The 17,292-nt window shown below is 42.5% G+C and overlaps 1 protein-coding gene across 6 annotated transcripts in view; it reads left to right on the top strand.

Moving 5' to 3' along the window:
- Window positions 1–17,292, top strand: part of map3k7 (mitogen-activated protein kinase kinase kinase 7) — a 142,468-nt gene that overhangs the window by 102,086 nt on the left and 23,090 nt on the right. For all 6 annotated transcript variants that reach the window (XM_078542266.1, XM_078542263.1, XM_078542264.1 and 3 more), the window contains one exon: window positions 5,133–5,247. In XM_078542266.1, the coding sequence (XP_078398392.1) occupies window positions 5,133–5,247 (115 nt within the window). The remainder of the gene's footprint in view (window positions 1–5,132; window positions 5,248–17,292) is intronic.

Below are 17,292 nucleotides of genomic sequence, written 5' to 3'. Positions count from 1 at the left end.
CCCTTCCACCAACTTGGGCAGCGAATTCCAGACATCCACTACCCTCTGTGTAAAAAAGTTCTTCCTCATGTCCCCCCTACACCTTCTGCCACTTATCTTGAATCTATATCCCCTGGTTCTAGAATTCTCCACCAAGGGAAACAATTTTATCCTGTCCACTCTATCTATTCGTTTAAGAAAATAGTTCACGACTTACAAAAAAGATATATCCCAGAGAGGGAGAAGAATTCCAGGAAGGGGATAAACCAACCATGGTTAACCAAGGAAGTTAGGGATATTATCAAATTGAAAGAAAAAACATACAGCGTGATTAATTAGTGGTAAGCCAGAGAATTGGGAAAGTTTTAAAAACCGACAAAAGATAACCAAAAAAAAAAAGGAGAAAATAAACTTTGAGGGTAAACTAGCATGTAACATAAAAATGGACAGTAAGAGCTTCCTTAAAGAGGAAGAGAAAGGCTAGAGTGAACATAGGCCCCTTAGAGAATGAGGCTGGGGAAATAATAATGGAAATGGCAGAGGAGTTGAGTAAATACTTTGCATCAGTCTTCACGGTTGAAGACACTAATAGCATTCCAAAAGTACTAAATAATCAAGGGACAAAAGGGGTGGGGGGAGGAAATGAAAAAACCATCACTAGAGAAAAAGTGCTAGGGAACCTGATGGGGCTAAGGGCCGATAATTTCCCCCTGGACCTGATGAGTTGCATCCTAGGATATTAAAGGAAGTAACTACAGAAATGGTGGATGCACTGGTAGTAACCTTCAAAGAATCTTTAGATTCTGGAAAAGCCCCAGAGGATTGTAAAACTGCCAATGTACCATCCTTATTCAAAAAGGGAGGGAGACAAAAAAAAATTACCTATAGGCCAGTTAGCTTAACATCTGTCATTGGGAAAATGTTAAAGTCTATTATAAAGGATGTAATAGAGCATTTAGAAATGCATAATATAATCAAGCAGAGTCAGCTTCATGAAGGGGAAATCATGCCTGACAAATTTATTTGAATTCTTTGAGGAGGTAACAAGCAGAATAGATAAAGGGGAGCCAGTAGATTTCTAAAAAGCATTTGATAAGTTACCACACATAAGGCTACTTAACAAGGTAAGAGCCCATGGTGTTGGGAGTAGTATATTATCATGGATAGAAGATTGGTTAACTAATAGAAGATAGAGAGCTGGAATAAGGGGGGTATTTTCAGGATGGCAACCTGAAACTAGTGGAGTGCCACAGACATCAGCTGAGGCCACAATTATTTACAGTATATATTTGTGACTTGGATGAGGGAAGTGAATGTACTATCGCCAAGTTTGCGGATAACTCAAAAATAGGTGGGAAGGCAAATGGTGAGAATGACGCAAGGCGTCTACAGGGGGACGTAGACAGGTTAAGTGAGTTGGCAAAAACTTGGCAGATGGAACATAATGTGGGAAAATGTGAGGTTATGCACTTTGGCAGGAGGAATAGAAGAGCTGAGTATTATTTAAATGGAGAAAGACTGCAGAAAGCTGCAGCACGGGGATTTCGGGGTCCTCATGCATGAATCACAAAAAGCCAGCATACAAGTTCAGCAAGTAATAGGAAAGGCAAATGGAATGTTGGCCTTTATTTCAAAGGGAATGGAGTATAAAAATAGGGAAGCCTTGCTAAAACTATACAAGGCATTAGTGAGACCAGTTTTGGTCCCCTTATCTAAGGAAATATATACTGGCATTGGAGGCAGATCAGAGAAGGTTCACTCGATTGATCCCGGGTGTGAGGGGATTTTCTTATGAGGTGTGGTTGAGTAGGTTGGGTCTGTACTTACTGGAGTTTTGAAGAATGAGTGGCGACCTTATTGAAACATATAAGATTCTAAGGGGGCTTGACAAAGTAAATGCTGAGAGGTTGTTTCCCCTTGTGGGAGAGTCTAGGACCATAGGGCATAATCTCAGGGCAAGGGGTCACCCATTTAAGATAGAAATGAGGAGGAATTTCTTCTGAGGGTAGTGAATCTGTGGAATTCTTTACCGCTGAAGGCTGTAGAGGCTGGGCCATTAAGTATATTCAAGGGTGAGATAGACAGATTTTTAATCAGTAAGGGAATCAAAAGGGCAGGAAAGTGGAGTTGAGGATTTTCAGATCAGCCATGATCTCATTGAATAGCAGATCAGACTCGATGGGCCAAATGGCCTACTTCTGTTCCTGTGTCTTATGATCGTAGGCCTGCCAGTCGAAGGTCTGCAGTTCTAGAGAACGGCAGCGCCATGGGGTTAGGGTCATCGCTGGATCCCAGGTCGCAGGTGAGTGACTGAGTGCCTTTTACTGAGGGAACCCCCAGGAACCTGCAAGCAACCCCACATGGGTTTGCTTCTTGTGCTCCCTGTAAGCAAGCCCCCCCCCCCCCCCCCCACCCAACGTTCAGTGGGCATTAATTGGTGGAGGGGCAGGAAATCCATTCACGGGTCTTCCTGCCACAGAGTTAATTGGAGTGGACGTGGGAAGTTTGCAGGGTCCCTACCCATCACCCTCCTGCCCAATTAACTGCCTCTGCCATCAAACTCACCACAAGGGAGGACATTAAATTTCACTCTTGCTTGCCTCCATCCTTGGTCAATAGACAGCCATCGGAATCAGGAAACGTGGCAAATCTTCTTTTACACAAGAAGGTTAAGACGAACTGTTGCACCTCTCCTTCCTCCACCCCTATTTTCATCCCCCATGAGAGTAGCTAATATCATATGACTGGCTATTCAACTTAGGACTTCTTGGTCTGTGTGGCTCAGCCAGCTTATATAACCTCACATTGGGGAAGCAAAAAACATGGCACTAAATTTTGCAATCAGAAATGAAACAACCAATACAAAAACCTAGCTATCTCTGTGACATTGCTTCCTCTTTCCCGACATCAGTTTGGATTTGGCGTCCAATCAAGAAAATCTCCAGGTGTCCAGCAATATTGATGTCCTGAAGCAGGATAGGCAGCCAATAACATTCAAGTATTCTCACAGACATCAAGCTAGCAAGTTGAAAAACCCTTCACTTTTAAGTGTTAAATTTTTCAGGTAGCAAAATAAATGATTAAGAAATACCAATGAGATTAAGATAAAAATGAAAATATCAAACTTTTAAAGAAGTAATTTTTAAAAATTTGTGGAATTTCTTATCATAATGGAGACATTTGACATTCTGACTCCTTCAGGCACAATGAGGCTGGTTAGTAGTAATTATGAACTTAATATGCCATTTAAAACCCCAGTTATTCATTCAACAAGCTGTAACTTAAGGGTGTTTACAGCAAGACTAAGCACAAAAAAGAGAGGAATTTCTTGTCAGTTTTCTGATTCTAGTGTTAACAGCCTCTGGAGAAGCATAAAATCACTGAACTTCTGGATTTCCACATCTAACTGAGCATGTGCCCTCAGCAGTTTATATGGCACATTTAACATAATAAAACTTCCCAAGGTGCTTCACAGGAGTATTATAAAACAAAATATGACACCAGCCTCTATAAGGAGCTATTAGGACAGATGACCAAAGCAAAAGGATAGGCTTTAATGGGTATTGCTGAAAAGAAAGACTTATTCCCCAAATCTTTTGCCTTGCACTCATCAGGACAAACGCAAGGGCCGGGATTTTCCGTCCCCGTTGCAGGTGGGACCTGCCGTGGGCGAGGCGGCAGCGCTCCAGCCAGAAGTCCATTGACTTGCGGCAGGACCGGAAGATCCCAGCGGTGGGCAGGTGGGGAAATTCCCACCCAAGAATGCCAAATTTCAAACGATCACAATTTATACTACAGGAAGAACGGGTGCTGATTGGTTGACAAGTCGACCATGATTGGCTGAGGTGTCGCCATGGAGAAAGCAACGGGGAACTATAGGCTCCCGAGTAATTGTATAAAGTTGCAAGGTCTGTCATAGGTGGAGTACAGACTCAACTAGCCCATGCTTGCAAAACCCCAAAACAAAACATCTACTGTCAGTTGTGATTCTGTGGTTGGGCTGAACAATCCTGATTATGCTAATAGCTACACTAACATACAATTTAAGGTAATCAGTCAAGCTTGTAACATGGCTCATTTACACTTGCTAGGAGTGACATACATTCATACACTGGGACCCGTTCTCTGCAAACAAAAGGAATATGTTTAAGCTTCATGCCTTTTTTGATTTACCCAGTAGCTTGGAGAGCCCATAGTTCCCCGTTACTTTCTCCATGGCAATGCCTTGGCCAATCGGAGTCAGCTCGCCAGCCAGTCAGCATCTTTTTCCCCTGTAGTATAAATTGCGATTGTTTGAAGTTTGGCATTCTTGCATTTGTCCTGTTGTGTGCAAGACAAAAAGCAAGAAGGAAAGCAAGGTAAACTGAGAGATGTAGAGAGGATGTTCCAGAGTTTAGGGCCTTGGCAACTGAAAGTTGAACTGAAAGGATTCCAGAAGTTGCTGTTAGTTTCAGAGGAGTAATGACAGCGAGTGCGGATAGTTTTGCAGTCATTACTATCGAGAATCCAGGCCATTGTTTTTAATCCGTTTTAAAAAGATTTAAATAATTGTTCTACCTCAGTTTTATCACTATTCCTAAATCAGCACCTTGCTTTTACTCTAACCCCCAAAGTACTCTTTGTTTCCATTTTGTAATCTTCACAGTAGATCAATAATTTTTCACAGTGGTATCTACTGCTTACAGTTGGTAATGATTACCTTTCATGCTACAAACAGGTAACAAGTCACAGATGGAATCACACCGAGGTGTGAAAACAAATTACATTTGTTCTCATCCTTTATTCCAATTTGTTTTTTCACCCCTCTGATGGTGGAAATTTTTTCTAACGGATTTTAACCCTGAGGCAGCATAACAATCTTGAATATCTGATTGCAAAACTGCCCTAATTTTTTTAATACATTGAAATCAGTTCAGAAATTATTTTATTAGCTATACATTTGAAAAACAACTTAAGAGTACTTTTAAAACAGAAGCAGATCTATTGAAAGGTGCATTATGCTGAAGCTCGTTGTATATTGAATAAAGGCACTAATTTGATTATCTGAAGGTAATTATTACTTTTTAATTGTTTATCAAAAAGTAAATTTAAATCGTTCGAACAGGTTTATATAATGAGAAATTTATTCTGACTTCTTTTGTTCACACATGCAGGGCAGCAGAAACAGCAGCCGGTCATCTAGTCCAAGCGTGAGGATGATCACCACCACAGGCACTCCTTCTGAGAAAGCTACCCGCAACTATGCATGGACACCAGATGAATCGACAGGTTCGCTTTGACTTATGTTTTACAACAGTGAAGTTGATAGAATGCAATTTTCCTGGCATAAACAGCATGACAAAAATGACATACAGATTAATTTTAACCTGAGGCGAACGTATATTATATGGGGAAATGTGGAGAACAGGAAAAGTGTGATAACTACATTTTGTATGCCTTGTCTGCGTGATCTTTAGCTAAAATATAGTAGAAGTCTGCATGCACTTCCTCTTTGTGCCATCTGATCCTTCTTTGTCACATTTTGTCTATTTTTCCATTATAAATCCATGATGCAGCCTGATCCCTTGCTTCCTCCTTGCCTGGAGATCTGGACCAGTGTTTGAAGTTTCCTTGAGTGGAGGCATATATCTCCCTTTCCACCTTTTAGCCCCAACCTATCCTCAATTTCTCCTTCCTCTCCCACCGCCCACTCCTGTCGTTTCACCCTCCTCTCTTCTGCCCCCTCACCCAACCTAATAATACTCGGGGCTTGATTTTACAGAGCGCTTTGTTTCCCGCTCCCTGACTTAAAAAGTTGATCAAGAGCCCGCCAAAGAAATAGTTGGCTGCCTCACAGCCATTCTACACTCAACAGGGTGTTAATTTACTGAAGGTGAGACTTGCGCACGCCTCTATACCCCACCTCCCCACCCCCCATTTGGGAAGGAAGTCCTGCCTTAGAGAGCTGATGGCCCAACCCGATTGTCTCCCTCCTCCCCTTTCCTGACGCCAGCCCCTCCAGTAAGAGCTGCCAGGATATCCTCTCGGCTTGGGCCTCTCCCTGCTGCTGGTAAAATAGTGGCAGGGGTGGAATGAGTCATTTAAATGGCCATTGATTGGCCACTTAAGGGCCTCAATAGGCCCAAAGTTGGACAGGCCGCCCGACGCCTCCACTGTCCCCCATAATATATGAGACATGTCAGGGGCGGGTGGGGAGACAGCAGGCAGGCCCCTCACTGCATTTTATGAGCTCCCACTCCTTCAAACATACCAGCAAGGATGCATAAAATCCAGCCCTCCATTTCCTTTTCCATCTCACCGTACTTTATCTTCCCCCTCTAGCTTTTTGCCTCAGTCTACTTTTGACGTTGGTCCATTTATCTTCTGCTCAATGACCCGGCTTAACCTAAGGACGACACTAGGGCTTGACTCCCTATATGCACCTTCGACTAGGAGATCGTCTAGTCATGTGCATGGTACATATACTGTCCAAATTACCCTTTCTTTTTGTGCGATGATTTTTAAGTAAATGTTTTTCTATCAAAATTTATAATGCAAAAACCCTGTGTCAGCAATTATAATAGGAAACCTGATATAAACATTTTCCTGTTGCACTGTAACAGGCCTCCTACCTCTTTGGGTTTCCAAGTTATTCCAATTCCTGTAAGTCTGTTACTTAACATAGCTTTTTCTAGCCTACTGCCTTGCTTCCCAATCATTGCTCCTGCCTTTGTGCTGCACTTACTGTTAGGTAGAGGCAGATGGGGGAAGTGATGATAATAGCTGAAGGGAACATGACCTTTGGTCAGGCAGAAGGGTAGTAAGGGGGATATCTAGGCTAGATCTAGCATAGATCATGGCATACAAGGCTATGGGCCTAGTGCTGGAAAATGGGATTAGAATAGTTAGGTACTTGTTTGACTGGCGTAGACTCGATGGGCCGAATGGCCTTTTTCTGTGCTGTAGACCTCTATGACTCTATCTGTAGGAGCAGTGGCTGATTGGGCAAAGGAATGGGCATTCAAAGAAGGATAGAGAATCACAACTCAAAGGTTAAATGATTGGGCAAGAGGATATGAGGGAGGGTGAGGGCTAGTAACACAGGGCAAAGTAATGGATAGTGGGTGTGGAGACATGAGGGACTGAGCTGCAGAAAGGAGAGGCAGTGAGGGCAGTAAAGGCTTCAGGGAGTATTCAGGGATGAAATAAAAGCCGGATTAGTGGGAAGCTGAGGGAGCTGTGAAATGAGTTAATCAGAAACAGTATCCTGGGGTGAGGGGTTTAATGGCAGGGGTGTGGTTAAGCAAGCGGGATGGGGTGAAGTGGTGCAACATATGAAAGAAGCTGATGAGGCCTGCAGCCTGTAAGAGAGATCCACTGTTTGCACTTTATATGAGGGCATATTACCCATCATGCTGCTCACTCTGCATTAGATGATGTGCATTCTTATGCTACATAATGTGAAATCTCACTGAATTGCAGTGGCTGTGAAAGTCAAACAGCATTTTACTGTCAGAATGTTGATGATTTCCAGTTTTTTTACCTGAGTGGAACCTGCAAATCAGTGGCCCTGATTACTTTTAAATGTTAGTTTTAACAATGCAACTATTTCTATCTGTTATAGTTTCTTTAGAAATCCAGGATATAGAGGAAGGTGTAAGGGCATGTAGATAAGACGTAGATAATAAGCCTGCAGAAACAATGGGGCCTTTATGAGTGTAATTCCTGTTCACAAAGTAGATGCAGGGTTTAGACACATTGGGCAAGCTTTGCTATTTCAGTTAAACTTACCTAATCATTTTATTGGCCTATGACTGACTCTGAGTTCGGCAAACAAAAACAAAAAATGCAGGAAAAACTCAGCAGGTCTCTGGAGAGAAAGACAGAGTTAACATTTCAAGTCCGCATGATTCTTTTTCAGAGCTAAAGGATAGTAGAAATGTGGTGAAATATATACTGTTTAAGGGGGGGCGGAACAGGTGAAGCTGGATAGAAGGCCAGCAATGGGTGGAGGCAAAGGAGAGATTGCGAAAGGTGTCATAAACAAAAGATCAAAGAGTTGTTAATAGTGGTGGTACTGGCTAAAGGAGGTGCTAATGGTGACATTAAAAGTGGAAAGCAGAATATGATAATGGCAGGACCAGGGTAAGCACTCTGTCAGCCTGTTCCTGCCCCATGGAACTCACTTCTTCCTATCTTGACCGTTCTCTCTCCCCTCGTCCAGTTTCTTCCCACCTACATCCGTGATTCCTCTGATTCCCTACATCATATCAACAATTTCCAGTTCCCTGGCCCTAACCGCCTCCTCTTCACCATGGACGTCCAATCCTTCTACACCTCCATCCTCCACCAGGATGATCTGAAGGCTCTCCGCTTCTCCCTTGAACAGAGGCCCGAACAATACCCATCCACCACTACCCTCCTCCGTCTGGCTGAACTTGTTCTCTCGCTGAACAATTTCTCCTTAAACTTGTCTCACTTCCTCCAAATAAAAGGTGTGGCTATGGATACCCGCATGGACCCCAGTTATGCCTGTCTCTTTATGGGGTATGTGGAACATTCCTTGTTCCAGTCCTACTCAGGCCCCCCTTCCACAACTCTTTTTTCGGTACATCGATGACTGTTTTGGTGCCGCGTCATGCTCTCATCTGGACCTGGAAAAAATTATCAATTTTGCTTCCAATTTCCACCCTCCATCACCTTCACATGGCCCATCTCCTACTCTTCCCTTCCTTTCCTTGACCTCTCTGTCTCAATTTCTGGTGAAAGACTGTATACCAATATTCATTACGAGCCCACCAACTCCCACAGCTACCTCAACTACAGCTCCTCACGCCCTGCTTGCTGTAAGGACTCCATCCCATTCTCTCACTTCCTTCGCCTCCGTCGCATCTGTTCCGATGATGCCACTTTCCAAAACAGTGCTTCTAACATGTCTTCTTTCTTCCTTAACCAAGGTTTCCCAGCCATGGTGGTTGTCAGGGCCCTCAACCGTGTCCAACCCATCTCCCGAGCCTCTGCCCTCGCACCTTCCTCTCCCTCCCAGAATCATGATAAGGTCCCCCTTGTCCTCACTCCACCCCGCCAGCCTCCGCATTCAATGGATCATCCTCTGCCATTTCTGCCAACTCCAGCATGATGCCACTGCCAAACATATCCTCCCTTCACCACAACCCCCCCCCCCCCCCCCCATCAGCACCCCGTAGGGACCGTTACCCCCTGGGACACCCTGGTCCACTCCTCCATCACCCTCAACCCCCTCCCATGGCACCTTCCCATGCAATTACAGAAGGTGCAACACCTGCCCCTTTACCTCCTCCTTCCTCACCATCCAAGGGCCTAAACACTCCTTTCAAGTAAAGCAGCGCTTCACTTGCACCTCCTTCAATTTGGTCTACTGCATTCGCTGCTCCCAATACGGTCTCCTCTACATTGGAGAGACCAAACGCAGACTGGGTGACCGCTTTGCGGAACACCTTCGGTCTGTCCGCAAGCACGACCCAGACCTTCCAGTCGCTTGCCAATTCAACACACCATCCTGCTCTCATGCCCACATGTCCATCTTGGCCTGCTGCAATGTTCCAGTGAAGCTCAACGCAAACTGGAGGAACAGCACCTCATCTTCCGATTAGGCACTTTACAGCCTTCCAGACTTAACATTGAGTTCAACAACTTCAGACCATGAATTCTCTCCTCCATCGCCTCCCTCTTTTTTGATCCCCCCACTTTTTTTCTTCTTCATTTTTATTTTTAAATTTTTATTTATTTATTCACCCATTTATTTTCATTATTTTTAAAATTTATTTCCACTTTTATTCTTTGTTTTATCCCCAGCTTTTAGCCTTTTCAATCTTTTTTCCCACCACCATCCCCTCCCCCCACCACACCCCCTACTAGGGCCATCTGTCACTTTCCTGAGTGCTTACCCTGGCCCAGCCATTATCACATTCTGCTTTCCACTCTTAATGTCACCATTAGCACTTCCTTTAGCCAGTACCACTATTAACAACCCTTTGACCTTTTGTTTATGACACCTTTCTCAATCTCTCCTTTGCCTTCACCCATTGCTGGCCTTCTATCCAGTTTCACCTGTTCCGCCCCCCTCCTTAAACAGTATTTATTTCACCACATTTCTACTGCCCGTTCACTCTGAAGAAGAGTCATACGGACTCGAAACGTTAACTCTGTCTTTCTCTCCGCAGATGCTGTCAGACCTGCTGAGTTTTTCCAGCATTTTTTGTTTTGTTTTTGTTTCAGATTTCCAGCATCCGTAGTATTTTGCATTTATCTAAGTTAGGCAAATTTGATTGCAACAGTGAAGCTTGGCAGGCAGGTGCTAGTTAACTTGCGTAATATGGCAAATTAGGTTAAGGGATAGGTCACTAGAGATGCAATGGCAAACTTTTGAGCGGATATTTCAGAATACACAGAATAGATGCATTCCAACAAGTAAGAAAAAGTCCAAGGGACGGACATACCATCTGTGGTTAACCAAAAAGGTTAAAGATAGTGTCAACATTAAAGAAAAAGTATATAATTATGCAAAAATAGGTGGAAGGCCAGAAGTTTGGACAGAATATAAGGAACAGCAAAGGATGACTGAAAGATTAATAAGGAGAGAAAAATTAAGAATACGGGAGAAAGCTAGCCAGAAATATAAAAACAGATAGTAAGATTTTCCAGAAATAGTTTAAAAAGAAACAAGTTAACAAAGTGAGCTTTGGTCCTATAGAAAGTAAGCCTGGAGAATTGATAATGGAAAACAAGGAAATGGCAGATGAATTGAACAGGTATTTTGCATTAGTCTTCGCTATAGAGGATACAAGTATCATCCCAGAAGCAACTATAAATCAGGAAATGGAAGGTAGGGAGGAACTCAGGAAAATTACAATCACCAGAGAAGTGGTACTGACTAAATTGTTGGAGCTGCAGGCTGACAAGTGCCTGGATCCTGATGTACTTCATCCTAGGGTCTTAAAAGAAGTGGCTAGTGAAATAGTTGATGCATTGGTTTTAATTTTCCGAAACTCCCTAGATTCGGGAAAGGTCCCATTCGATTGGAAGGTAGCAAATGTAACTCCATTATTCAAAAAGGAAGGGAGACAGAAAGCAGGAAGCTACAGGCCAGTTAGCTTAACATCTGTCATAGGGAAAATGTTAGAAGCTATTATTAAAGAAGCTATAGCAGGGCACTTGGATAAATTCAAGGTAATCAGTCAGAATCAACATGGTTTTGTGAAAGGGAAATCATGTTTAACCAACTTATTAGAGTTCTTTGAGGAAGTAACATGTGCTGTGGATAAAGGGGAACCAGTGGATGTACTGTACTTAGATTTCCAGAATGCATTTGATTAAGTGCCACATCAAAGGTTATTGTAGAAAATAAAAGCTCATGGTATGGGGGCAACATACTGGCATGGAGAGAAGATTGGCTGACTAACAGGAAGTCAAAAGTAGACATAAATGGGTTTTTTTCAGGGTGGCAATGTGTAATGAGTGGTATGCCAAAAGGACCAGTGCTGGGACCTCAACTGTTTACATTTTATATAAATGACTTGGATGAAGGAATGGATGGGATGGTTACCAAATTTGCTGATGACTCAAAGACAGGTAGGAAAGTAATTTGTGAAGACATAAGGAGGCTACAAAAAGACATAGATAGGTTAAGTAAGTGAGCAAAGATCTGGCAAATGGAATTGATGTGGGAAAATGTGAAATTGTCCATTTTGGCAGGAAGAATAAAAGAGAAGCATATCTAAATGGTGAGAGATTGCAGAGCTCTGAGATGCAGAGGGATCTGGGTGTCTTTGTGCACGAATCGCAAAAGGCTAGCATGCAGGTACAGCAAGTAATAAGGAGAGTCAATCGAATTTTATCATTTATTGCAAGGGGAATTGAATATAAAAATAGGGAGGTTATGCTTCAGTTATACAGAGCACTAGTGAGACCACATCTGGAGTACTGCATACAGTATTGGTCACCTTATTTAAGGAAGGATGTAAATGCATTGGAAGCCGTTCAGAAAAGGTTTATCAGACCTTATGAGGAAAGATTGGACAGGCTAGGCTTGTATCTGCTGGAGTTTAGAAGAGTGGGAGGCAACTTGATTGAAACCTTTAAGATCCTGAGGGATCTTGACAGCGTGGATGTGGAGGCAATGTTTCCTCTTGTGGGAGAATCTAGAACTAGGGGTCACTGTTTAAAAATTAGGGGTCGTCCATTTAAAACGGAGATGAGGTGAAATTTTTTCTCTGAGTGTCGTGAGTCTTTGGAACTCTCTTCCTGAAAAGTCGGTGGAAGCAGAGTCTTTGAATATTTTTAAGGCAGAGGTGGATAGATTCTTGGTAAGCAAGGAGGTGATAGGCTATTGGGAGTAGGCAGGATGCAGATTTGAGGTTGCTATCAGATCAGCCATGAACTTATTTAATGGTGGAGCAGGCTCAAGGGGCCGAATGGTCTACTCCTGCTTGCGTATGAGCGCAATCCTGGCAGAATCGAGCAAACCAAATTGCAAAAAATCAAGGAATTTTAAACATATGTTTCATCCAGAACCACTTGCATTCATCTTTTACACTCATCCAAGATACAGTTCACCCGGGTCAGGCCCTGCCATAAGACTGGGAACGCTCCTAGGTTAAAAATTGTACAATTCCATTGATTGTGCTGGTTCAGGAAGGATCTTCAGATTACACTCATTTTCTTAGGCACACAGGCATGAGGAAACCCTTTTTAATTTTTTTTCCCTATCATAGTATAGTTAATTTACTAAGAAACAGACTATTGTGCAGCAATTAAACTTTTAAGTGCTTCCATGTTTTGTAAAGTTATTTTCAGTGATTTAAAACCAGGTTACCTGCTCATGGAGGATTGGGCACCCTTATTAAAAATGCATATTTTTACAGTTAAAACTATTACCAGTTGTATTAATAAAACTGCACCAGGTTACCATTCTTAAATGCATCAGGGAATAATTTTTAATGGACTGAAGAAGAACAAACAATCATGTTCTATTATGCTGCCCGATTGAGCTGGATCATGGAAGTTACTACTTTTTTGATTATGCAAATGAATTTTAGTGGTAATTATAGTTTATTTAACCAGCGCAATTTCAAGCATATTTTGGCCACAATTTCCTGATTTGTGTATCAGCCATGGCTCAGTTGGAAGCACTCTTGCTTCTGAATCACAAGGTTCCCAGTTCAAGCCCCACTCCAGGGCTTGAACATAAAAATCAAGGCTGACAATCCACTGCAATACTAAGGGAGTGCTGTATTGTTGGAGGTGTTATATGAACATACATACAAACATATGAGTTAGGAGCAAGAGTAGGCGACTCAGCCCTTCAAGCCTGCTCCGCCGTTCAATAAGATCATGACTGATCTGACTGTAACCTCCCGCCTGCCCCGATAACCTTTCACCCCCCTCGTTTATCAAGGATCTATCAACCTCTGCCTTGAAAACATTCAAAGACCCTGCTTGCACTGCCTTTTGAGGAACGGAGTTCCAAAGACACTCAACTCTCTGAGAGAATTTTTTTTTTTTCTCAACTTTGTCTTAAGTAGGCGACCCCTTATTTTTAAACAGTGGCCCCTAGTACTAAATTCTTCTACAAGAGGAAACATCCTTTCCATATCCACCCTGTCAAAACTCCTCAGGATCTTATATGTTTCAATCAAGTTGTCTCTTACTCTTCTAAACTCCAGTGGATACAAGCCTGGCCTATCCAACTTTTCCCCATAAGGCAACCCGCCCATTCCTGATATTAGTCTAGTAAACCTTATTTGAACTGCTTCAAATGCATTTACAACCTTCCTTAAATAAGGAGACCAGTACTGTACATGGTACTCCAGATGTGGTCATCCCAGTGTCCTGTGCAACTGAAGCATAACCTCCCTACTTTTGTAATCAATTCCCCTCACAATAAATTATAATATTCTATTAGCTTTCCTAATGACCTGCTGTACCTGCATACTAATTTTTGAATCATGCACTAGGACACCTAGATCCCTCTGCATCTCAGAACTCTGCCGTCTCTCACCATTTAGATAACATGCTTTTTTTTTTTTCCTGCCAAAATGGACAAATTCACATTTTCCTGCATTATACCCCATTTGCCAGATCTTTTCCCATTCGCTTAACCTCTCTATGTCCCCTTGTAGCCTCCTTATGTCCTCTTCACAACTTGCTTTCGGATGAGACGTTAGACCGAGACCCAGTCTGCCTTCTCGGGTGGATGTAAAAGATCCTATGGCACTATTTTGAAGGAGAGCAGGGGAGTTATCCCAGATATCCTGGCCAATACTTTCCTCAACTAACATCACAAAAACAGATTATCTGATCATTATCACATTGCTGTTTGCTGGAACTTGCTGTGTGCAAATTGGCTGCCATGTTTCCTACATTACAACTATGGCTATACTTCAAAAATAGTTCATTGGCTGTAAAGCAGTTGGGACATTCTGGTTGTTGTGAAAAGCACTTTATAAATGCAAAACTTTTTTTTAAAGCTGAAACTCCAGCCTGTGTAATGCTACATTGTGACAGGAGGAAGTAATTAATTATTATCTTACACGAAGTGCATATATGTATGGGATTTTCATGATGTTACATTCCAGCTGACTTTCATACTTGCATGCTGAATATTGCAGTCAAATTTGCTAATTACAAAATACTTGCCAGGGTTAGCTCTAGGGCTGCGACCAGGAAATTACCAAGGTGAAGTTACATTGAAGTTTCTGCATAAACTCATTTGAGTAAGGCAGAACGTAAATCTGTCATGAATTATCATAATCAAGTAATCAAATCAATCGTAATCGCTTCTCATGACACTTCTCAACTGCCTAGCCTTTGTTTATTCGCCATAACATTTCTGCAGCTACCAATCTGCTCAATCACACCTTCATTTCACCTTTGACGCCATTGTCTCAGTTAAAACCATTACTCTCTCACCCTGGTGACAATCCTTAAGTCCAGGAAACGCAGATTTGAGCATTTTAAGGCAGATAGTGATTCAGTCATTCATTCTAGCTACATAAAGCACTGTTGAGTCCTGCTCTCATCTCCCAGAATTGTTCACTATTCCAGGAGGTTCTGGAATGCAAAGATAACCCCCAGTTTCTGTGTTTCGAAGAGGGTCATCTGTTTTGGTCAGCAGTCAGGGACAGGAGGATGTGTCTGTCAGTGAGGCAGGTAATGGGACCGAGCAGACAGTAGGGGAGGAGCCTTAGGCTTTGCAATTGTTAAACAGGTTTGAGGTGCTCACAACCTCTGTGGATGAAAGAGAAGGCTGCAAGGTAGATGAGCTGGCTGGCCATGGCACTGTGGTACAGGAAGCCCTTCAAGAGTGGGAAGCAAAAAGGAATGTCCTGGTAATAGGAGATAGTATAGTGAGGGGGATTGACACTGTTCTCTGCAGCAAAGAACGAGAGCCCAGACGTCTATGTTGCCTGCCTGGTGCCAGGGTTCGGGACATCTGCTGAGGGCTGGAGAGGCATTTGCAGTGGTCGAGAGAGGATCCAGTTGTTGTGGTAGGTACCAATGTCTTAGGTAGAACTAGGAAAGCAGTTCTGCAAAGTCAGTATGAGGAGCTACGTACCAAATTAAGAAGCAGAACCTCAAAGGTAATAGTCTTTGGATTATTACCTGAGCCACGTGCAAATTGGAATAGGGCAAATGAGATTGGAGAGACGAATGCGTGGCTCAAAAACTGGTGTGGGAGAAGTGGATTCTGGTTTGTTGGGCACTGGCATCAACACTGGGGAAAGTGGGGGCTGTACCATTGGGACAGTTTACACCTGAACCGTGCTGGGACGAGTGTCCTTGCAAATCACATAACTAGGGAAGTAGAGAGGGCTTTGAACTGAACAAGAGGAGTGAAGGATCAAGCTTGGGTAGAGGTAGCAATTCAAGGTGTTGAGTCAAGACAGGAGAGCAAAATAGTAATATGAGAAATGAGGGTCAGAGAATGGCAGGAAGGGACAGAGAGAAAAAACCTAAGAATACATCAACAGTCAAGACGAGATGTTACAACGGTAACAAAAAGACAAAACTGAAGGGTCTCTATCTGAATGCACATAGCATTCATAACAAAGTAAATGAATTGATGGCCCACATTGAAGTAAATAAATATGATCTGATAGCAATTACAGAGACGTAACTGCAGGACAATAAAGATTGGGTCCTTAATATTGAAGGGCACATGACATTCAAGAAGAATAGGAAGCTAGGTAAAGGTGGAGGGATAGCACTGTTAATCAAAGAGGGCATTGATACAATAGATAGAGGTAACCATGGTTCAGGAGATCAGGATATAGAATTGCTTTGGGTGGCGATGAGGAATAGTAGGAGAAAAAAGTCATTAGTGGCAGTGGTCTACTGGCCCCATAACAGTAGTCACAGTGTAGGACAAAGTATTCAAGAGAAAATATTGTGTGCTTTGATAAAGGGACGGCAATAATCATGGGTGATTTTAATCTACACATAAACTGGAAAAAATCAGATTAGCAGTAGTAGTCTGGATGAGGAGTTCTTAGAATGCTTTCGAGATAGTTTCTTAGAGCAGCATTTTCTAGAACCATCCAGAGAGCAGGATATATTAGATTTGGTATTGTGTAACGTGACAGGATTAATTAATTAATGACCTCAGAGTAAAGGCACCCCTGGGTAGCAGCGACCACAATATGTTTGAATTTTACATTCAGTTTGAAAGGGAGAAGAGTGAGTCTAAGACTTGTATCTTAAACTTAAATAAGGGCAACTATGTGGGGATGAAAGCTGAGCTAGCTGAAGTGAACTGGGGAACCAGGCTAGGGGATACATCAATAGAGAAGCAGTGGCAGACATTTGAGGGGATATTTCAGAGTATTCAGAATAAGTACGTTCCTACTCTAAAGAAAAATTCTAAGGGGAGGACCCACCATTCGTGGTTAACTAGAGATATTAAGGAAAGCATCAAACTTAAGGAAAAAGCTTTCAACTCCGCAAAGATGAGTGGCAGGACAGATAATTGGACAGAATATAAAGAACAGCAGAGAATGGCTATAAGGTTAATCAGGAGAAAGAAAGCAGAGTATATGGGGAAGCTAGCTAGAAATATAAACACAGAGCAAGAGCTTCTACAGGCACTTAAAAAGGAAAAGAGTAAGTAAAGTGAATGTTGGTCCTCTAGAGAGTGACAGTGGGGAGTTAATAGTAGATAATAAGGAAATGGCAGAAGAAATAAACAAATATTTTGCTTCTGTGTTCCGTATAGAGGATACAAAAAAACATTCCAGTAATAGCTGCAAATCAGGGGGTGAACGGGAGAAAGGAACTTGGTGAAATTGAAATCGCTAG

Source organism: Cetorhinus maximus, chromosome 5 (genome assembly GCF_964194155.1).
Source record: "Cetorhinus maximus chromosome 5, sCetMax3.hap1.1, whole genome shotgun sequence".
Taxonomy (NCBI): domain Eukaryota; kingdom Metazoa; phylum Chordata; class Chondrichthyes; order Lamniformes; family Cetorhinidae; genus Cetorhinus; species Cetorhinus maximus.
This window is presented reverse-complemented; position numbering and strand designations above follow the sequence as displayed.